General features: G+C 45.3%; 1 protein-coding gene across 6 annotated transcripts; it reads left to right on the top strand.

Annotated features, from left to right (window-relative positions):
• The first annotated feature begins 3,449 nt into the window (after positions 1–3,449).
• Positions 3,450–22,565, top strand: Npr2 (natriuretic peptide receptor 2). Of its 6 annotated transcripts, XM_048783393.1 has the most exons (23): positions 3,450–3,601; positions 3,833–5,395; positions 6,226–6,431; positions 12,967–13,080; positions 13,386–13,521; positions 13,757–13,851; positions 14,066–14,198; positions 14,429–14,513; positions 14,998–15,127; positions 15,290–15,364; positions 15,572–15,649; positions 15,865–15,969; positions 16,108–16,179; positions 18,079–18,238; positions 18,395–18,550; positions 18,630–18,798; positions 18,945–19,091; positions 19,553–19,676; positions 19,873–19,941; positions 21,389–21,563; positions 21,636–21,734; positions 22,005–22,096; positions 22,226–22,565. In XM_048783393.1, the coding sequence occupies exons 2-23, from the start codon at positions 4,729–4,731 to the stop codon at positions 22,289–22,291; spliced, it is 3,153 nt and encodes a 1,050-aa protein (XP_048639350.1). In that variant the 5' UTR covers positions 3,450–3,601; positions 3,833–4,728; the 3' UTR covers positions 22,292–22,565. The 6 variants fall into 6 exon arrangements, with proteins under 6 accessions (XP_048639350.1, XP_048639349.1, XP_015347825.1 ...); XM_048783392.1 differs by having other exon boundaries at positions 3,453–5,395; XM_015492339.2 differs by having other exon boundaries at positions 3,454–5,395; positions 15,007–15,127.
• The last annotated feature ends 62 nt before the right edge of the window (positions 22,566–22,627 follow it).

Below are 22,627 nucleotides of genomic sequence, written 5' to 3'. Positions count from 1 at the left end.
GGTACGTATGAAAGTTGAGGATCTGGAACCAGTTCTGTATATATATCCCTTGGAAAACCTTTTTGGGCTACCCCTGTTTGATGGCCACTGCCCAGAGGTTTCTTGAAGGTGCCTCAGAGGCTCTCCAAGAAGGGGGAAAGAGAAAGGGATCTCAGGACCATTCCTACTGCTTCATCTGGAGCAGAAGCATTTTTTTCTTCCAGAAGGGCATTTTTTCTTTTTAGTCATTGTCATCTACTCCTCCCCCTCCTCCTAAATTCTGTTTTACATTTAAACTTTTTATTTGAAGGAAGGGCTTTGCTGCTAAAAATAAGTGTGAAAAACACAGCTTCCATGGGGAACCATTTAAGGATTTTAAGCAGGAAAGTGACATAATTAGGTTTTTGCTTGAAAAGGTCACTTTGGCATCTGAACACATTGTGGAGGCTAGGAGGGAGGCAAACTGGATATCCAGAGACTTGAAATGGTCCAAAGGAAAAATTATCAAAACTGGCAACTCTGGGCTCCATCCCAGAGTGGCAGCATCTACTTTAGATGGAGCAGGGGCTTCTGGGATTGCCAGTTCCCACCCAGTGCCCTCTCCATTTGCCTAGTTCCTGAGGATCTTGTCCCTGTCCTCTATCTTTGGGACCCCTGCCTTAAAGTAATCTTTGATTCATTGCTCTTCTTCTTGCAGATGTGATCTATCACCAAGGCTCATTTCTTCCTTTAAGTTATTTGAGTTTTGTTTCTTCCTCTATTTCCATCCCATCAGCCTACATTAGGCACTATTTCATGATTAGATTTCTCTAGTAACTCTTACCTCTTCTTCCTGCTTTCAGTTTACCTGCCAATCAGTCCCTCGTTGCAGTTGCATAACTATTCTATTTTTCATATTACAGCACACGCAGAAATAGTTTTGTTTTGTCAAAATTTTGCTTCAGATTTCTTTCCCTCTCCCCAGTTTTCATCTTCTCTAGAAAATTCCAAGCAAAATAGAAGGTTAAAATAGTGATGGATGGGGGCTGGGGCTGGTGCTCAGTGGTACACTTGCCTGGCATGTGTGAGGCACTGGGTTCGATTCTTAGCAGCACATATAAATAACTAAAGGTCTATCAACAACTAAAAATACATATATATTTTAAAAAATAGTGATGGATACTTTTCCATTCTCTGGAAGCTGTAGGTACCCTGTTTACCTTTTTCTGGTGAGTTATTTGAAAATTTGTCAGGACTTAAAAGGTGAGGGAACCCATTGGCACTTCCCTCTCGACACTTCTCAGGGAAAGATTTTGTGAAGAAAGTGGAATTTTAAGTGGAGTAGAGCAGAGCCTATAACAGAGAATATTACATTAGAGATTTTATACTATCTGATGTTCCTCAGAGGTGGCAAATAAATACTGGGGTTGGTAATGATGGTGAAGGGTGACAGTGGGAACACAGGGAAGCAGTCTATGAACTTGGGAAGAAAAGTCATTGGAACACTCACAGAGATGTTGGTCCAGCCTGGATAAATAGACAGGCAAAATACCATTCACCTGGAGGTTGAATCATCAAGAATATATGTGTATATTCTTTCTCCTCCTGACAATTATTAAATTCCTTTTGAAAGAGTCATTGACAGTCTATGATGCATTTTCCACCGGAAAACCATTCATCTGGAGTGTGTTTTCAATAAAGCCGATGTTTCTGGCTCCCATTCATCTTTTATTACACATATGTAGACAGGTAAGGTGGAAACTGAAAATATTTTGAATTTAAAATCTTCTTTCTTTTTTGATGGTGCTGGGGATTGAATCTAGGGTCTTGCACATGCTAAGCTTGCATTGCACCCCCAAGCCCTTAAAAACTTTTTTAGCTCCTCCAAAGAAAGAGATGTATGAATTCAGAGTAAAAACCCTTGGTGCCTTTACAATCATAGCAGCTTTTTGAGGGTGTTGGGAAGGTGAAGTGGACTCAAGATCTGTGTGCTATGTGGTTCTGGAAGGGAGCAGGAAGTGGAGGATAGTGGTGCAGGAACCACAATGGTTTGACCTGCTTTCAGGATTCCCTCTCTGCCTCGCTGGGGCAAGGGAGAGAAATACAGTAATACAGAATTATAATATCTTTCCTTGCCTTCTCTACACTTTACTGATCTTCTCTTTTCACACTGCTGCCTCCTTTTCCTTAATGAAATGTGTCATGTAAAATGTACCTTTCATGACTTATTTGATCTTACTTTTCATGGCTATTCTCTGCCCTCTGTTGGTAGATTCTCTTGGACCTGTCTGTTTTATTCTCTCACACCTGTGTGATGAGGGCAACTGCATATAGTTAAAGTCTTTTTCTGTAAGTCTAACTGATCAAGTGGAGACAAGACTGGATGATGTTTTGTTTCTCTGGAATCCTGCGGGGATGGGAGGCACAGTCTGGTGTAGAGTAAACCCAAGGATCCAGATTTAGTTGTGAAATCAGGTCACTTATAAAACTGTTCACTGCTGTCAGTTTGGGGCATCAGGGACAACCTACCATGGAGAAGATTAATATGAGCCTGAATCCCATGGTGGTTCCAGAAGTCTGCTAAAGTCTTGAGTGTGGCTGGGATTAGGATTTCTTTCTGCTAAAGAATATGGCAGCTTAGAAACTACAACAACTTCTAACAGCTAGCCAATTTGATGCTCTGCAGTTTGGTTATGGATCAAAACCAATCCAGAAATATGAATCAGTGTTTGGGTTGACTCTGTCCAGAAGACATTACAGGTGATACCTGTGGATTGTAGGAAACCATAATGACCCTACAGAAAGGATGCTGGGACCCTAGCTGGGTGCTTCTTAGGCCAGTAGAGTCTATTTTCTCACACTTTGTACGTGCTGTTCTATGGCTTCCTTTTCTCCTGGGTTTGAGGCAGCAGACATTGTCATTGGGGGCTTGCCTTTGATCTCTGCGCCCTAGAGATTCCAACAGTATGTTCCTCAAAGGAAAAGGTTATATCATTCTGCTTTCTTTATATTCACCTCTACAGATTGTGCACTGTTTCCAGAGTTCAATAAATAAATATAATATCAAAGAATAAAATGGCATTGTCCTTAATATCCTTCCCCAAACCACTAGGTGTCGCCTTCATCTCAGAGAAACTGCCCCTCCTCAGTTTACACTCCCACCCCTCCTTCTGCTCAGGAGCTCTTAGCTTCTTGGCACTGTGATTTCTGAAGTGGCTTGAAGCAGAAGAGAAACGGTGGCTCTCAGCAGGGAAAAGAATGGGCTTATGTGCATTTCCTTTGTGACAGTTTGAGAAAACTCCCCAAGGTCCCATAGCAGTTCCCCCTGCAACCATGATGTCATCTCTCACAAGCTGTTCCCCAGGATGGGATCAGCACTCCAGATGTGGGTACTTGGGTGAACTTTCTAGGTTGGAAGCTTGAGGGGGGCGGGGCAGGAGAAGGAGGAGTACAATGGACTTCTTTGCTGGGGCCAGCTGGCTTAGTCATTCTATAAGCATCCATCAGGTGCTAGCCTCTGCTGTACCGGGAGACAAAAGAAAGAAGAGGCCTCAGAGCAGATGGCTAGTGGAAGCTGGTGGGCTATGGCTGACCTCTGAGGACATGTGGAGGGCACAATAGGGACTGTGGTGTCAGGAAGAGGGTGAGTGGAGGGTTGAGTCCCCAAGAAGGAGACTCATGGGCTTCATAAGGTCTCATGAAGAACGGAAGGTGAGAGCCCCTTGGTGCCTGAGGGACCTGTCTTCCAGGGAGCAGGCTTGTCTTCCTACTGAAGGAATGACAGGTCTCTGTCTTTAGGAAGGTAGTATGGTTTTCTACAAAGGGGACTGGCGAGGATACCATAAGTTTGGGGATTCTTGACTGCTTCCTGCAGATTGTAGCGAGCGAGGGACTCAGGGAGTTAAAGAGAAGGCACCTTAAGAAGAGCAAGGTAAGAGAGGAGGGGCAAGACGGCCATGGGGTCGCCCGTGAGATGGAAAGAGAGCGGCAGGGTGGACCAGGGGCTTGCGGGAGGCCCTTGGAGCATGGGGACGCCCGGGAACCTCGCCGGCCTGAGAGGCGCTGGTGCGGAGCCCCCAAGCGCTCACTGNNGGAGCGGAGAGGAGCGGGGACACGAGCGGGGACACGGGCGGGGCCGCCGCAGCTCCGGATGGGACCAGCGTCCGGGCCCGTTAGTCCAAGCTGGAGCTTCTGGAGAAGCCTTCACAGGGAGATTTACCCCTGCCTTTCCCTCCCCTCCGGCCCAGGCCTCGCTTCGCTGCCCGCCTGCCCATGTCCCAGTCCTTCCGCGGCGCGGGCGCCCTCCCACCTTAGCCCCTTGGTCCTGTTTTTCGCAGCTCCCTGCCCTCCCAGCCCCTTAAACTGTGAGGTGCCCCCAGGCCGTTTCTTTGTACCCCCTTCCCCCCACCCGCCACCCCATCCCAAGCTCAGATCCCCTTCTCTTTCTCGGCTTTGGATTCGTCAGGCCACTTCACCCTCACTGTCCCCATCCCGGTCGCAGGCCCCCTTGGTCCCTCTCTCCTCCTGCCACCCTACCCTTAGTCTTAGGTCCTTCCCCTAGGCTGGTAGCCCACTCCTTCCCCACCCCAAGGCTTTCTCCCATCTTCTCTCCCGGTCCCCAGCAATTTGTGTATCCAGACCGACTTAGCTTGTCCCTGTTTCTCTTCCTGGCCCTCTTTCCCAGGCGCCAGGCTGGGTGGCGCTTGTGCCTGCCCGGTAGGCCAGAGTGGCCCCAGGTTCTGGGGGCGGTGGGGCTGCTGCTTTATCCCCATGGCACTGCCATCATTGCTGCTGGTGGTGGCAGCCCTGGCAGGTGGGGTGCGTCCTCCTGGGGCTCGGAATCTGACGCTAGCGGTGGTGCTGCCAGAACACAACCTGAGCTATGCTTGGGCCTGGCCACGGGTGGGTCCTGCTGTTGCACTAGCTGTGGAGGCCCTGGGCCGGGCACTGCCCGTGGACCTGCGATTTGTCAGCTCTGAACTAGATGGCGCCTGCTCTGAGTACCTGGCACCTCTGAGCGCTGTGGACCTTAAGCTGTACCATGACCCTGACCTTCTGTTGGGCCCTGGTTGTGTGTACCCCGCTGCCTCTGTGGCTCGCTTTGCCTCACACTGGCGCCTTCCCCTGCTGACTGCTGGTGCAGTGGCCTCTGGTTTTGCGGCTAAGAATGAGCATTATCGTACCCTGGTTCGCACTGGCCCCTCTGCTCCCAAACTGGGTGAGTTCGTACTGACACTACACGGGCACTTCAATTGGACTGCCCGTGCCGCCTTGCTGTATCTGGATGCCCGCACAGATGACCGGCCTCACTACTTCACCATCGAGGGCGTCTTTGAGGCCCTGCTGGGCAGCAACCTCAGTGTGCAGCACCAGGTGTATGCCCGGGAGCCAGGGGGCCCTGAGCAGGCCACCCACTTCATCCGGGCCAACGGGCGCAGTGAGTGTGGCCCGGGCTGTTTTAGGGTCGGGGGAGGAGGGTCACTGTGTTTGTGAAGCTCAGCACTGGGTAGCTGAAGATGGAACTAGGCATGGAGAAGCTATGTGTGATGGTTGGAAAGGAGAAATGATTGTGGACAGAGCACCTGGGAGAGGGCTCCGGAGTTAGAAGAGAGATTCCTAGTTGTCATAGGCAGAGGGGTTCATGGTCATCATAGGCAAATGTAAACAATAGGAGCACAAAAAAGTGAAGCTTGTCTTGGTAGAATGTGGGCCTGGGGGATGTTGAGTTTGGGGAAGCAATGTGGGGACCCTAAAGTACTGGATGTGTTGATGACCACTCTGCAGTCTGTGCCTCTTTGTGAACACAGAATGCACACCCCCTCTTTCCCCACCAGACTGGGGCTCTGGGACCCTTTGGTGGTGTACAAATAGAGAGAACTCCTTAAATGGGTTCAGGGCTCAGCAGATATGGTTGGGAAAGGCAGATAAATCTCACTTTGAGAAATTCTGAGCAGCCAGCATCTTCAAGCCTAGGGAAAGGCAGGGAAGAGGAGCAGCAGGCAAGGCTCTGGGGAAAGGTCTGGGTTGAGTGATCACTCCTTTTTTCTAGGGTCTGGAGTCAGGCTCTGACTTCTGCCAGATGGTCCATATGGCCTCAGGGGACTTATGACATGGGTTTCATGGGGGAAGATGGGGAACATCTGCTGGGTGGTCGATAGGTAGGGCACTCTCTTGCTAAAGAGGGACTTGCAGATGATTGAGAGAGGGGATCATGTGGGGGACTGAATGCTTTCTCAGGGTGCTCCTCTGTCATATGCCTGCTCCCAGTTGTGTATATCTGCGGCCCTCTGGAGATGTTGCATGAGATCCTGCTTCAGGCCCAGAGAGAGAACCTGACCAATGGAGACTATGTCTTCTTTTACGTGGATGTCTTTGGGGAGAGTCTCCGTGCGGGCCCCACACGGTCTACAGGTCGTCCCTGGCAGGACAATCGCACCCAGGAACAGGCCCAGGCCCTCAGACAGGCCTTTCAGGTATCATTTGAGCCCTATCTGAAGGAGGAGGGGACGAGGTACTTGGATGGGGATTATCTGTTTCTCACACGACCTCACAGAAACGCCAGAAGCAGAGCACAAGTTCTGAGCTACAGAAGTGAAAGGAACAGGCTTTCAAAGTCTAGTATCTGTCTTTCCTCCTTCCCCAGCTTTGTGACTTTTGTTGTGTCTGTCAAAGATCCCAGAACACTGATTTTTCTAAGTGCCAGTAGTAGGCTACACTGTGTGTGGGGGGGAAAGTTCAGAAAAAGATCTGAGCCAAACCCCCAGGAGGCCTTCCACTCTTTCTGGAGAGGCAATGCATAATTGTAAACTGTTAGAAAAAAATTCAAAAAAGGGTATGAGTATGTGCCTGAAACAGACAATGAGAGCTTCAGGGTTTGGGCAGGGTTGTGGGCAGGGTTTAGGGAAGGCTTTTTATAATGGAAGTGAGACTTCATTGTGATTTTAATGATAGATGCCATGTTCACAGAGTGGAAAAGGGGATCCAGGCTGCCTGGGCAAAAAGAAAGATAGGCATGGGTATGTTTAGGGGACCTGGAAAATACTGGAGTATTCTTCTTGTCAGCAAGAAAGAAGGGCTTACTTAAAGCAGAAATAGGAAATAAAGTTGCAAAAGTATAATCAGATTAAACAGGGCTCTAAACTTTAAGCAGTAGGGCTTGAATTTTGGGTCTTTGACATTTGTTTGTGAAGTTAAATTTAGTGACAGAATTCAGGTTGCATTAGATGAGAAGGAGACCAGGCAGTGAGACCAACTACTAGGTTAGAAAGGAATGAGGTGATTGAACAAGGATGATGATAGTAGGAATGGAAAGAAAGGAATTTAAGAATTTGTAGAGAAGGTTCACATGACAGTTCATTTCCCTCCTCAGCTCCAAACTTTTAATGACTTGTTACCTCAGAATAAAATCCTGACTGCTCATCATGACATCAGAACATATATAGTATGTTCTTAACCCACTGTTTCTACTCACCTCCCTTGTCCTCAGGCCCAGAACTCCAGCTGAGTAGCTGTGCTCTTTCCGTCATCCCAAATCCCTTCCTTGCAAAACCATGCGGGGGTGGTGGGGTGGTGGTGGTGGGAGTAGGGGGGCCAGGGTTGTGGCTCAGTGGTAGAGCGCTTGCCTAGTACACATGAGGCACTGGGTTCAATCCTTAGAACCACATAAATGTAAAATAAAGACATTGTGTCCACCTAAAACTAAAAAATAAATATTAAAAAAAAACATACCCATGAATCCTCAGACCCATAAATCTTTCCCTGGTTCCCTCACTAATTTTTTCTCTGAATCATTTATATAAGTGTTTCATATTTATTTATCCATATCCCTTGTTTTTCCCCAAAAGAATTTGAGGTGGTTTATGGGATACCTTGAGGTCCTTTTCAACCCTGAGATTCTTTGGTTCTAAGTAGACATGTATAAGGGCTGGACCTGGGTGGCCATTCTTCTCCAGTGAGTAAGGTTTTATGTGGCTGTGATTATATATTTGGTTGTGACTGACGAGTGTCTGACTGTGAATGACATATCTGTTTGCATGCCTGAGTAGGAGTCTGTGACTGTCACACTTGAACATGGCAATGACAGACAGGTTTTATTTATGCTATAATTTTTTCCTAAAACAGCCTTCTCACCTTTTGTGTCTGGATAATGCTTCCATATTTTTTAAGACTCAGACCATTTTTTTTCCTTTCTAGGAAACAATCTTTAAATCTTCAGGTTTCCTACCCTTTGCTTAACTCTATCATAGAAATTTTTCTGTGATTTGTTTGAAGACTGACTCATTTTACTAGTATTACTGAGCATCTTTTATGCCCCAGTGATTGTACTGGTATTTGGTAGAGAACATAATAGATATATTTTTGGTCTTTTTGGAGTTTACATTTAATAGGAGAGACAGACACAAATATAAGCAAATATAGGAACATATTGTGATTAGTGTTGCCAGGTGGGGAGGTGAGTGGATAAGAAAGAAAAAGGAAGATAATAGATGGTATGAGAAGAGAACAATGAGGGGATTATGGTCAAGGAAATTCTGTTACTCTCCCAGATGAGCTGTGTTCTTTTTGTGGGAAAAAAAAACACCTCTTTCTTGTATGAGAATTTCTGCCAGCTAAGAGTTCCCAGCACTTAGAATAGGGACCTAATCAACTAACAATCAATTATATCAATCAATCCTCTGTTCTCCCCTCAATTCAGGTCTTATTGAAATAGGAAAATAGAGAAATATTTTGCTACAACAGAAAGAGAAGGGAAGTAGGTGGTGAAGAATACGCTGAGGGAAATCAGGGTATAGTGATGTGCTCCTGTAATCCCAGGTTCTTGGTAGGCTGAGGCAGGAGGAATCATGAGTTCGAGGCCAGCTCTGGCAACTTAGCAAGACCCTCTGTTAACCAAATCAAACCAAAACAAAACCAAAGAATATGCTCAGGGGAAATCCAAGGTGTGGTATAGGGTAGGATGGGTTGAGGGGTGGTGAGGTTCCCTCTGGCAAAGCTTCTTTCAATTCTTTCCCAGTGCTTACACAGAACAGAGAACAGGGAAGTTGGGTGGCCAGCTCCAGCCAAGGATGAAAAAACAGAGCCCTTCTTCCAGAGTCACTGGCCTACTGGAGTCCTAGTCCAGGCTGGCCTGGAAAAAGATGATAGGTGAGGCAAGGTGGCCCTGGTGTAAGTGTCTGAAGCCTTTTCAGGATGGTATTATACTTAAGACAAAGTGCCAGCACAGACTGGATACCAGCCACTGGGGGAGAGGGCTCTGAGATTAAATATGTTGATATGATTTTTTTTCTCCCATTTAGTCATAGCAGTTCATGGTCAGAGATCACACTCATATTTGCATTCCACATGTCTAATATGTAATGGGCATTTAATACATATTTGTTGAATTGAATTAAAGTGTGTGTTTCGGGGCAGGGATGAGACTAAAGAATTGGTTCAGAAAGTAGTAGAGCTTGGTACTATAAACCAAGGTGATCAACCAGGAGAGGGAAGAAAAGTAGATGAGTAAAACTAAATAAGCAAATGAGTAGGGTCTGAGGATCCAGAGGCCCAGGCTGGACAAGTGGGGATGACAGGGTTAGATACCCAGGCAGAGGGGCTGGGGTGTAGCTCAGTGGTAGAGCGCTTGCCTAGCACGTGTGAGGCACTGGGTTGAATCCTCAGCATCACATAAAAATAAATAAATAAAATAAAGGTATTACATTCATTTACAACCAAAAAATAATAAAAAAAAGAAACCCAAGCAGAGAATGGTTTGACCAGCCTGAGACTGGTTTACAGATGGGGAATACCTGCAAGCAAGAATGGAGGAAAGCACTAAATCAACAGTTAAAGCAGACCATCTTCTTGGAGACCATTTGATGTCTCCTCAGGCTACTGTTGACAGAACCTCCTGCTGTGGCCAGAGCAGGTCGCAGAGTGGGTGGCACAGGCGGAGGCAGGCACCTCTGGCCATGCACATTTCCTAGGTGCAATGTGCACTCCTGGCTACCACTCACCACTGAACCCATGTTTGGCCATCTTTGCTTGTTTTTTTCCACCTGGGGTCCACTGTGAAATGGGACTCATTTACCTACCTTCACCTTCTCTCTAGCCCCTGAGCAAGCACAGAAACTGTTTGGAGTTGTTTTTTTTTAGAAGCTAGTTAGTGACCACAGCAAAACAGTCTAACAGTCGTTTTCAAAGTTGGTCTTTGGGATCCTGGGGGGCCCTGAAATCCTTTTAGGGGAACCATGAGGTTAAAACTATTTAAAAAATAATACTAAGATGTTATTTGCCTTTGTCACTCGCAGTCTGGTTATACAGTGGAGTTTTCCAACTTGTGATGACATCATGTTTCTGACAGCCATGGAAGGCATGCTTCTGCATTCTTATATCTTCAAAATCTATCAGTTTTAATTTCTAATATGGAAAATACTGATAGATAAAACCCATATGAAGTTCTTTGGGATCATAATTTTTTATTTTTTATTTTATATTTTTAGTTATTGATAGACGTTTATTTACTTACACGTGGTGCTGAGAATTGAACCCAGTGCCGCACATGTGCCAGGCAAGTGCGCTATCACTGAGCCCCAGCCCCAGCCTGTTTTTAAAAAATAGTTTTAAAAACTATTTATTTTTTATTTGTAGTTGGACACAATACTGTTATTTTATTTTTTTATTCTTATGTGGTGCAGAGGATCGAACTCAGGGCCTTGCACGTGCTAGGTGAGCGCTCTACCGCTAAGCCACAACCCCATCCCTGGGATCATAATTTTTAAGACTATAAAGGCATGCTGAGACCAAAAATTTCAATTATTGCTAGCCTAGCAAACAAACCAACCTAGAGAATTACTGTGTTAAAAAAAAAGTGTTAAAAACCTCTCATGGCCTTTATTGAAATATAAATTATGTAAACCTGGTCTTTTCCTTCTTTTTTTAAATACTATTTATCAATAATGTCCTACCTCTTTATTGTTCTTTTATTCTTGGAACAGTTGTTAATGAATGAACCCCATTCCCCCGCCACATTATTATTATTATTATTATTATGCCTGAGTGGGAGAATATTAGAGCATCTAACTTCTTTAGCAAAAATAATTACATCTTTTTTTCCTTCTTTCATTCTTTCTTCATTCCTTTTTTATTGCTTCCTTTTTTTATGAAAGCAAGCAAGCAAGCAAGAAACTTGACTCTTCTCTGTTTTTTTTTTTTTTTTTTTCTGGTTTGGCTTTTTAATATTGTTGTTTTTAAAGAATAATTACATCTTGAAGCAAACTCCAATTTAATATAGTGAATGCATATTAGAAGTTGGCTTCAGTCAGGAATGGTGGTGTGTGCCTTATATAATCAAAGTGACATAGGAGGCTGAGGCAGGATTGCAAGTTCAAGGCCAGCCTCAGTAATTTAGCCAGTCCCCAAACAACTTAGTGAGATCTTGTCTCAAAAATGAAAAAAATGAAAAGGGCTGGGGATATAGCTCAGTGGTAAAGAAAGAAAGCAAGAAATTGACTTCATTATTTCCTACCTGGAATGAATTTATGGATTGTAGATCATATGTGATATATCTAGTACCTCTGTGATCCACATGTACTTTCTACAAGAATGAATAGAACTTAAAAAAAAATTAATTGTAGATGGACACAATACCTTTTTTTAAATTTTTTTAAACATTTATTTTTTAAGTTATAGGTGGACACAATATCATCTTTATTTTATTTTTATGTGGTGCTGAGGATTGAACCCAGTGCCTCACGCATACTAGGCAAACGCTCTACCTCTGAGCTACAACCCCAGCCCACAATACCTTATTTTATTTATTTATTTTTATGCAGCACTGAGGATTGAACCCAGGGCCTCACATGTGCTAGACAAGTGCTTAACCACTGGACTACAACCTCATCCCCAAAATGAACAAAACTTTTTTTTTTTAATATTTTTAGTTGTAGATGGACACAATACCTTTATTTATTTTTTATATGGTGCTGAGGATCGAACCCAGGGCCTCACACATGTGAGACAAGTGCTCTACCACTGAGCCACAACCCTAGCCCCTGAACAAAACTTTTAATGACTAGATTTTAATCTATCATTTCACAAAGCTAGGTTCATAAAGTATATTGAATTGAAGTCTTCCCTTGAAGTTATAAGACCTATTTCCTGTCTGAGCAGAGGCCAGTCTCAGTGACAGTATGACCTGAATCTGAGAGGTCCAGCAGCTAAAGAAGGGGAAACGTGAAGTTTAGAGAGCCAGGCATGCACTTCATGGGTTAAAGGGAGCCTGGCAGGTGAGCATGAAGAGACACCTTTGAGTCATGTGCCAGTGTGGGCAAGGCTTCACATATCATTTGCTTATCTATGCAATGTGTGTGGGCATGTGACTTGTGAGTTTGTCCCTGTGATTCGTCTGCTATTTATTTAGTAAGCAGGACAATGCTGCTTATGGTAGGTGTTCCATACATGTGGAATGACTGAACTCACAACTTTTCACAGGTAGAATTTCTGTCTCGAAGTATTTCCCACAGTTGCCATAGGGGTTGAAATCTCTTTAATTCACTGTGTGGAGGCACTGTGTGCAAGTGACCCACATGAAAATGTCAACTTCGAACCAATAACATTAAACAGTAATTAACACTTTGGAGAGGAGCTGTTGATGAGTGTTGTCCTTGATAGATATTGGTACTTGGAAAAGATGGGATGGAGGGCTTCTGTGAGAGCTGTGGTAGCCCAGCCTGGGAGGCCTGGTGGTGGTAGGGAGTTCAGGAAGATGATGGGCTTGGTTTGGGAATGGAGTTAGCTTCTTCTGTTGCTTCCCAGTCTTACTTTCCCATCCTTGTCTGCCTTTCATGGAGGGGTGCCACTCCCCTCACCCATATCTCACCTCCACATAGTTTCGTGCCCTTTTTAGCCTTTGCACTCTCCTGTGTATATTTAATATCGTGTATTTTACCAAGTTTCCCTATTCTGCTTCTCTCTTCCCCTCATGCTCACTTTGAATCCTGTATACTCTTTCCTGTGTGCTGCTGGTAGACTGTATTGGTGATTACATATCGAGAACCCCCAAATCCTGAATATCAGGAATTCCAGAATCGGCTGCTGATCAGAGCCCGGGAAGATTTCGGTGTGGAGCTGGCTCCATCCCTGGTAAGTAGATAGATCTCTCTCTCCTTGAGAGTCAGGCAGACTGGGAGAAAGGGCTCCCTCCTTAACTCAGCATCAAGTCTTGGCCATGGAGCAAGCCGCACTTGGGGGCTATCTACGTCTATCCAAGATATTTCTTTTTGCTGTAGGGACCAGTTAGGTAGGGATGGTACTTTAGGAATGAGAGGAGGGAAGAAAGTAAACCAGAAGGGAGAAGAGGTAGAAGGATATTCCAGGGCTGGGAAAGGTGGCTGGGAAAGGGCCCTTGCAGGACACTTGGAGAGCACTGCTGAAGTTGCCACCCCCAGATGAACCTCATTGCTGGCTGCTTCTATGATGGGATCCTGCTCTATGCTGAAGTCCTGAACGAGACAATACAGGAAGGAGGCACCCGAAAAGATGGACTTCGAATTGTGGAGAAGATGCAGGGACGAAGATATCACGGTAATAAAAAGGGGCAGATGGAGGCCTGAGGGTTGATAGCAGGCTCAGGAGTGGAGTGGGCAGAAGAAACACATCAGGCTCCACAGGGAGTCAGTAGGGTTTGGGATCTTGGCTGAGGTAGACACACTTCAAGAACAGGGGCAGGCTCAGACTCTGCAGCAGCAGGGCAGAGTTGGGGGACAGGATAGGGGCCTAGGGTAGACCTCAAAGTGAGAGGTACTCTTTTTTATCCTAGGTGTCACTGGACTGGTTGTTATGGACAAGAACAATGACCGGGAGACTGATTTTGTTCTGTGGGCCATGGGAGACTTGGATTCTGGGGACTTTCAGGTGATGGGGGAGGAGGCAAGGAAGAGAGTACAGTCCTGTAAAATCCAGCTTTCAAGTGTTTGGTGGGGGCAGAATCAAAGGTCCTAGGGGCAGGGACTTATTTTTGCTGCCAGAGCTGTACCCTGGCTGGGAGAGAAGCAGCAAAATAGCTGGGGTCTGGGGGAGGAGGCTGGCGGGAGCAGGCCTGTGGGCCCAGTGTTCTGCTTCCTCACAGCCTGCAGCCCACTACTCAGGAGCTGAGAAGCAGATTTGGTGGACAGGACGGCCTATTCCCTGGGTGAAGGGGGCCCCCCCCTTGGACAATCCCCCCTGTGCCTTTGACTTGGACGACCCATCCTGTGATAAAAGTGGGTGTGTGCAGGGACTGGGAGCAATTCTTCCTCCCTTTACTTTCCATTCTTTACTTCCACCCTTGCTGACTCCCTGCTCTTAGCTCTAATTTTATCTCTATATCCGTTGCCCTACCTCCTTACCTCTCCCTCAGGAAATCTGTCTACTCCTTGTACCTGTGCCTCTCCCTTCCCCATTCTTACAGCCTCCCACCCAGTCTTTCTCAGGGTCTCTCTCTCCCCTTCAGCTCCACTTTCTACTCTGGCAATTGTGGCTCTGGGCACAGGAATCACCTTCATCATGTTTGGTGTTTCCAGCTTCCTAATTTTCCGGTGAGTTCTGGGCTTTCCACCGACCTGTTTCTTACCTCCCCATTGCCACAGGGTCTCTGGCTGAGGCCAGGGGTTCCTGTAATGTGAGTTAGGGGCAGCAGATCACCTAATCTGGTGATTGTCTCAGACTTAGTGACATCTTCCTCTTTTACCTTTCTCTTTGGTTGTCTTTCAGCCTAGGTGTTTGTTCTACTTTTGGTTCTAGCCTGGGTTACTAAGTAGTGATTTTGAGTGGGGTTAAGGTCAAAGATGACTTTTCTATGGATGGTACCATTTTAAGAAAGAACTTGCATCTCCAACCTCTAAGTTTGTGAGTACATATAGGCATGTGCCAGACTTGTAGAGAATATGTACTTATTTTCTAGTCCTGTTCTGTGTCCCCAGTGTAACAACTGTAGCTTTAGGAGCTGCAGGGAAGCCCCTGCAACCCTACTGTTGGCTTGGGGGGCACAGGATCGGGCTTGCCAGTCAACTGAGTGTACAGTCCTTACAGAAAACTAATGCTGGAGAAGGAGCTGGCTAGCATGCTGTGGCGCATTCGCTGGGAAGAACTGCAGTTTGGCAACTCAGAGCGTTATCATAAAGGTGCAGGCAGTCGCCTCACACTGTCACTGGTGAGTCCTTGTCTCTGTTGTTCCTGCTGCCTCCCTCTGAGTTCCTGTCCTTTCCACCCTGGACCTTTCCCAGCACATTGGCCTGTAATGATAGCTCCTGCACTACCACCATCATCTAATGTTCCTTTCATCCTTCCGCCTCCATGTTGCCCTTGGCCCCAGCGGGGATCCAGTTACGGCTCGCTCATGACAGCCCATGGGAAATACCAGATCTTTGCCAACACCGGTCACTTCAAGGTGAACAGTCATCTGCTTGTTCTGGTCCCCACCATTTCATCCTGTCTCATCCCATCTGCCACCTCTGCCCCTTAACCTCTTCCCCTCATAACCCCTTCTAAACCCAGCTGGTCTCCTGGATGCTCTCACGGTTCTTCAGTATTTCCTAGCACCAAGAAACTCCTTCTGATACTTACTTTCCTTTTCACTTTCCACCCTCACTATCAGGGAAATGTTGTCGCCATTAAACACGTGAATAAGAAGCGCATTGAGCTGACGCGGCAGGTTCTGTTTGAACTCAAACATGTATGTAATGCTGAATGGGTTGAGGGTGAGGGATAAAAAGGGAGGGGGAAAGGATAGGGGGAGACTATGGAATACTAACATTGCCTAGGAGGACAAGGGGTTTATTTATAGTTGATTTTAAGTTGTAGGTATAACTAAGAGAAAGGTCCTCTTATAGTGGGAGGTTTCTATATCTGATTTTTAGCTCTTTCAATTCTCCTTCCCATTTTTTCTAGATGAGAGACGTCCAGTTCAACCATCTTACTCGCTTCATTGGAGCATGCATAGACCCTCCCAACATTTGTATTGTCACTGAGTACTGTCCTCGTGGGAGTCTACAGGTGAAGGATGGGTGTAGGGGATAACAGTGTGTGTGTGTGGGTGGGGGGATTCCCCAAAGTTACATTGACTTTGTGCCAAATGATAGCCACTGGGACTGGGACAGACACATTATAAATCTATTCCATGTCACTTACCAGGATATTCTAGAAAATGACAGCATCAACTTGGACTGGATGTTTCGTTATTCACTTATTAATGACCTTGTTAAGGTGAGTCTCTCCCACTCCTTAAGAGCTTATCCTCTTTTAAATACCTCCATCATTCAGTCTTTGCTATGATCTCTCTCTTCCTAGTCCTCTGAAAGTCCTGTTCTCTCCATCTCCCCTTATTCCTGTCATTGGGTGATAGTGGATAAACAAAGATTCTGGGGTTTATATTTGGGGGAGTGAGATTTATAGGCCACAAGGAGTCCTATACTTGGAGAGAATTTTTGTCTTTCTGCCCTAGATATCTCAGATGTTTCTCCAGTATCTTTTTAATAGCCAAAAGATCATATTAAAATCCCTACACAGGGAAAAGATAAGTGAAATATCCAAGTGTATTTACCTCCTGTTTTTACTCTCATCATTTTACTCTCTGACCAATATTTGGCACACCTATTTTTTTTTTTTGTTCAGAAACCAAAATTTTAAAAAGAACATTTACTGTTTAGACTAAGAGAAACCAAGGAAGATTGTACTTTATTATTCTTCCAGTATACTAGGTTTCAGCTATTTTGAAATACCCAGAGGCCAAGGAATTGTGGAGGCATAAAATTGAATCCTGCATGGGTTAGACAGGTGTTGAAAAGAAAGTCTAGTGGCTCACACTGCATTGTACCTGAAGCCGGCTTTGGTTTTCTGCTAAAATCTCATGAAGTAGTTTAAAATTTGTGTGTGTGTGTGTGTGTGAGAAAGTTTGCCATCAAATGAGAGAGAAAAATATTAGGTAAAGTTGATACATATAAGAAAACATGACTCTTTTGAGAGAACAATGATTTGATGGAAAAGTGGTTTGGAAAATATCCTTGCAGTTTCCACACAAGTAAATTCAGAAATTGGGAAATTCTTGAAGTTTTGTGGCTAGAAAAAAGAATGGAAAGGAAGAGTTCACAGGGACTAGTTTTGAGTTGTTCCAAGTCCAGAGCTAAACATTTAGCAGAGGTATTTTATGATAGCATATAGAACTTATATCCTTTGTGTGTGTATGTTACTGAGGATTGAACCCAGAGATACTGTATCTGAAAGATGCATCCTCAGTCCTTTTTAATCTTTTTATTTTGAGACAAGTTTTCACTAAGTTGCCCAGGCTGGCCTCTAATTTGTGATTCTCCTGCTTGTCTCTCAAGTTGCTGGGATTATAGGCATGTACCACAGTGCCTCACAGTCCTACTGGCACTGACTGGGGTGGCTCCCAGAGTTTTGTTTTGGGGAAGCACAGCCCTGTCCTTTTAAGATCTTTTAGTTTTTGGAAGCAAAGTTTCTCTCATCTCTGGGCCTGTGGAGCCAGCAGCCTCAGGCTTCTGCATTGGCCTGACAGTTGTCTTCTACTTTTGTCCATTTTCCAAGTTTTTCTAATTTACTACTTTCTCCACTTTCTGCTGGTCCAGCATCCCCTCTAGTAGAGCATATTCATCCTCCATCCTGACCCACATGTCTATATATACATGGTTATGTGTTAAAGTTTACAACTGGTTAGTCTTTGGTGCATCTAGCTACTCTTGTAACAGGGTCTCAAGTGTGTCTTCCTATTAGTAGCCTAATTAGGCATTAGAGGCCACCACGAGTGCATATTATTCTTGGAGTTCTCCTTCATAATTCTTTTCCTTTCACTATTCAGAAAATTGACTGCCTTTCCAGGATAGTAAGTGGTAGCTCCTCTTATTCCTGCTCTTAAGCATTTTTTATATTGCTGGGTACCTATATATATTCATATTACCAGGAAGGAATGACTCTCCTATTCTTCCTGCTTCCTTGTATAGAAACTATTTAAGGGATGCCTTCCAAAATCAGCTTATTGTTTTTATGGTCCCAAGATTTTTAGGTAGCTAACCTAGTGCCCATCTGTTGGAAAGGGTATAGTTAAAGTCAGTTATGATCCAGATACTTGATCTGTATCCTATCCTGCAGGGCATGGCTTTTCTCCACAACAGCATTATTTCATCTCATGGAAGTCTCAAGTCCTCCAACTGTGTGGTGGATAGTCGTTTTGTGCTCAAAATCACAGACTATGGCTTGGCCAGCTTCCGATCAACTGCTGAACCTGATGATAGCCACGCCCTCTATGCCAGTGAGGCCTGCCCCATAATGCACTTTTTACACTGCTCCTCTGGCCTTGATCAGTTCCACTTAGGGAGGGTGGGAGAGGGAGACAAGTTACAGTAATAAATGAGTGGGTGGGGGTACCCTATTTGGGGGACCTGGCTAGCTTGTTTCCTCTTTTCAGAGAAGCTGTGGACTGCCCCAGAACTGCTCAGTGGGAACTCCTTGCCAACCACAGGCATGCAAAAGGCTGATGTCTACAGCTTCGGGATCATCCTGCAGGAGATAGCACTTCGCAGTGGTCCATTCTACTTGGAGGGCCTAGACCTCAGCCCCAAAGGTGAGAGTTGATCTGCTATCCATAGTCTTTTCTTCCTTGGGGGACTCTGTTCTTCATCCAAACCTTTTATCACCCTCAGAGATTGTCCAGAAGGTAAGAAATAGTCAGCGGCCATATTTCCGGCCAAGCATTGACAGAACCCAACTGAATGAAGAGCTAGTTTTGCTGATGGAGAGATGTTGGGCCCAGGATTCAGCTGAGCGACCGGACTTTGGACAGATCAAGGGTTTCATTCGCCGCTTTAACAAGTGAGAAGACACTAAAGGGCAAGGGCTCCACAGGGATAGAAGCCTCATCAGGTCTTCATGGATGAAGTGGGGCTGGTGGGTTGGATAGAAAGTCTGGGGAGTCTTGAGAATCTTGGAGCAGGTGACATATCCTGGCCTCCCTGCAGGGAAGGTGGCACCAGTATATTGGACAACCTCTTGCTACGCATGGAACAGTATGCCAATAACCTGGAGAAACTGGTGGAGGAACGCACACAGGCTTATCTAGAGGAAAAACGCAAGGCTGAAGCTCTGCTCTACCAAATTCTGCCCCAGTGAGAACTTTGTCCCCCTTCCTGAATTTTCCTTTCGGATTCAGCTGTTGAATTCTGCCTCAGTCTCCTGAAAGCCCATTTCCCAAGCCTCCAAACCTGTTTTGTTATATCTTGCCATAGTGAGCCCTCCTGGCTATAGACTAATTGCTTTCATTCTGTCTCCAAATGAGCTGGGCTCTTTCTGGGGTTTCTCATGCTTCCTCCTTAGGACACTGTTCTACCTTGCCTCTGCTTCAGCAAGTATATGTAAAATAATCCCAAATTGAAACACTGTGTCCCCACCACTTATGCACCTTACTATGTGCTAGACAATGTCTTCTCAACCACTTTCCTTTTCCTTCACCAACCCCAGCTTTCCCATTACAACTTAGCTCTGTCTGCTGCAGCCACATATTGCTTTCCTCTTTCCCTCTCCCACATCTTTCTTGGAATTTCGCTCACACTACACCCTTGTTCTCTAGTTCAGTGGCAGAGCAGTTAAAACGAGGAGAGACTGTACAGGCTGAGGCCTTTGACAGTGTTACCATCTACTTCAGTGACATCGTTGGCTTCACAGCATTGTCAGCTGAGAGCACCCCTATGCAGGTAAGAGCCATGTGTGAGAGGTAGTGTGTAGGATAGGGACCTGGGAGCTTCACTAATAGGGAAGACTAGTTCATTCTGGAGTTCCCATATTTTGTTAAGAGTTTGTAGCTTGAGAATGCTTAGAAAGTTGGGCATGAGCTTCAGGGCCTCTTCTATCTTCTTAGGTGGTGACACTTTTTAAATTATTTTAATTTAGGTGGTGACACTTCTTAATGACCTGTATACCTGTTTTGATGCCATAATTGACAACTTTGATGTCTACAAGGTGAGAGTTGGGGTTGCCTTCCTACTGAGACCCCTTTAAGGTCCAGGCTCCTGGAACCTCCCCACATAGATTACCCACTCCATGGTCAGTTTTCACTCTAGGGTCTCTAGAGTGCAATGCTGAAGTGCACTTCGTACATGGATGTGGCTCCAGGATTCTAATTGTACATTCAGGTCTAATAACTTGTGAACCCTTAAGCTTCTTTAATCAGAACCATCACAGACTTTAGTCCCTATCTCTCTGAGTATATAAATATTGCCTACCCATCTTCTCTTTTTCTCCTCCAGACATGGAACAATCCATACAGGATATGGGTACAAATTGATTCAGTGGGGTGAGGGGCAAGTATGAATAATGTTGTAAGGCTTTTTGTTGAAGTCACCGACTTGGCAGAGAGTTAGCTTTATTGTCCTTGGGAGTGCAAATGAGCTGTATTTAAATATTGGCTTTATAGCTAGCTTTGTGGTCTTAGGTAAGTAACAGCACCTCCCTGATCCTTGGTGGTTTTAAGATGGGAATAATAGACTGAGTGCAGCAGTGCACACTTGTAATTCTGACTGTTTGGGAGGTTGAGGCAGAAGGATCACAAGTTCAAGGCCAGCCTGGGCAACTTAGTGAGACCCTGTCTCAAAATAAAAATAATAAAATAAAAGGACTAGGATATAGCTTAGTGGTAGAGAACCTTGGGTCCTGGGTTCAGTCTCCAGTATCAAGGAAAAAAAAAAAAAAAGGAATAAGAGATTGTATGGGAAGTGCCTAGCACTGTGTAGTGCATGGTAGATAATAAATATCCATTCCTGCCCCTTCCCTTTGGGTTTACTGATCTATAGTTTCTGTAACAAAGAACTCCCATCAGATACATCAGTTATTCTATCAATTGTTTCTATTTTCCTCTATTTTATTAAAAAATCTATTTATATAATTATTTTCTAAACCAAGAGTAAGTTTCAGATAGAGGACCAGTTTATCCCTAAATTCTTAGTGTGTATATCCTAAAAATTTCACAGCACATTTCCTAAAAATAAGAGCATTCTCTTGTATAACTTTGGTACAATTACTAAAATCAAGTGCCTGCTTTCTCACTGTCTGGCAGTTTGGGTGGTCTGGCTCATGTCATTGGTCTGCTTTACCTTCTTGCCAGTCTTTGTGCTCTTCAGGTTAGCTCGTTTTCTTGCTTTCCATTTCCTGGCAACAGGGCCTGTCTGTCCATGTCCTGTTGTGGAAAGGGTGTCTAGTCATTCAGCAAATGCTTACTGAGTATTTGCCAGGGTTTCTTGACTGCCCTTCTTCCCAGATTCTCAGGACTACAGCTTTTATTTTTTAGTTGAAATTTTGGCCTCCCAGGTGGTCAGGATGATGCCTGATACTGTCTAGCTTGTCTACAGGTACTTTTTCTCATTCCTACTGATACAGAGAGAAGTGATGTTTTAATCCCCCTCTAAATCAGGTGGAGACGATTGGGGATGCCTACATGGTGGTGTCTGGCCTCCCAGGCCGAAATGGTCAACGCCATGCACCAGAAATTGCCCGGATGGCCCTAGCGTTACTAGATGCAGTTTCTTCCTTCCGTATCCGCCACCGACCCCATGACCAGCTGAGGCTACGCATAGGGGTTCATACTGGTAAGACTAACTCTCACTCCAACCCTAGATGTCATGTTTCCCAGGCTCTCTCCAACCTGTTTCTTTTCATAGGGCCAGTCTGTGCTGGGGTTGTTGGCCTGAAGATGCCCCGCTATTGTCTTTTTGGAGATACAGTGAATACTGCTTCCCGAATGGAGTCTAATGGTCAAGGTGAGACATTAGCCTTCAACCCCAGCCTCAGCCTCACTCTGTCTTGCTCTCTTCTTTTCAGAGCTCCTCCAAATCTTCAATACAAGAGATCACAACTCCTAAGTGGCCCATCCTTGTGCACATTTTGGTTCTAGTGAATGTGTGTGCTGGGAGGACTGGGAGCCTCCTGGGGGGTGGTTGGTTGGGTAAGGTGCTCTTCAGCACTGCCAATTCTTCTATTTCCTTTTTCTTTGACTTTTTTTTTTCCTATCATACCCCATGCTACCCCAGCCCTGAAGATCCATGTCTCCTCTACCACCAAGGATGCCCTGGATGAGCTAGGATGTTTCCAGCTAGAGCTTCGGGGTGATGTGGAGATGAAGGTGATGGCAGGCCATGGGGAGGGGGTCATGGAAAGGGAGAATGAAAGTGATTATGTGGCTGGGGGTGAAGAGAGGGAGATCAAGGACTAACAGAAGAGTCTGAACCATGTTTACTCCCTCTGCTTCCAGGGAAAAGGAAAGATGCGAACTTATTGGCTCATAGGAGAGCGGAAAGGACCTCCTGGACTGCTGTAAACCCTACATCTTCCCAAGCTAGACAATCTCCTGCTTCTGGCACCTGGATGAGCAGTAGCCACCATCTCTCCATATACCAGAAACAGACGTTGTCACATGAGATGGAAAATGTGCACAAAAACCCCACCTTATATGGAAGTCATAGCCCTCTGCAGCTCAGTTTTGTACATATATCTGTCCTTCTCTGGTTTGGTCCCCTTCTTCCCTACCTCCTGTAAATATATATATCTAAACCAGAATATTTTGGCCAAATATAAAATAACAAGAAGTAGTAGTCATGGTGTCATAGTCTGGGGTAGGTAACTCCAAGGAAAGGTTATAGGGTATGCACACAGT

Source organism: Marmota marmota, unplaced genomic scaffold (genome assembly GCF_001458135.2).
Source record: "Marmota marmota marmota unplaced genomic scaffold, marMar, whole genome shotgun sequence".
Taxonomy (NCBI): domain Eukaryota; kingdom Metazoa; phylum Chordata; class Mammalia; order Rodentia; family Sciuridae; genus Marmota; species Marmota marmota.
The sequence above is the reverse complement of the archived record's forward strand: the minus strand, read 5'-3'. Positions and strand labels throughout refer to the sequence as shown.

What these genes read in the sequence shown, in the direction of transcription:
- Npr2 (XM_048783393.1), top strand. Translation starts at nt 4,729, where the DNA reads ATGGCACTGCCATCATTGCTGCTGGTGGTGGCAGCCCTGGCAGGTGGG. An exon ending in CCTAGACCTCAGCCCCAAAG is followed by an intron (nt 18,551 to 18,629) that starts GTGAGAGTTGAT and finishes TATCACCCTCAG; the next exon opens with AGATTGTCCAGAAGGTAAGA. An exon ending in ACGCATAGGGGTTCATACTG is followed by an intron (nt 21,564 to 21,635) that starts GTAAGACTAACT and finishes TTCTTTTCATAG; the next exon opens with GGCCAGTCTGTGCTGGGGTT.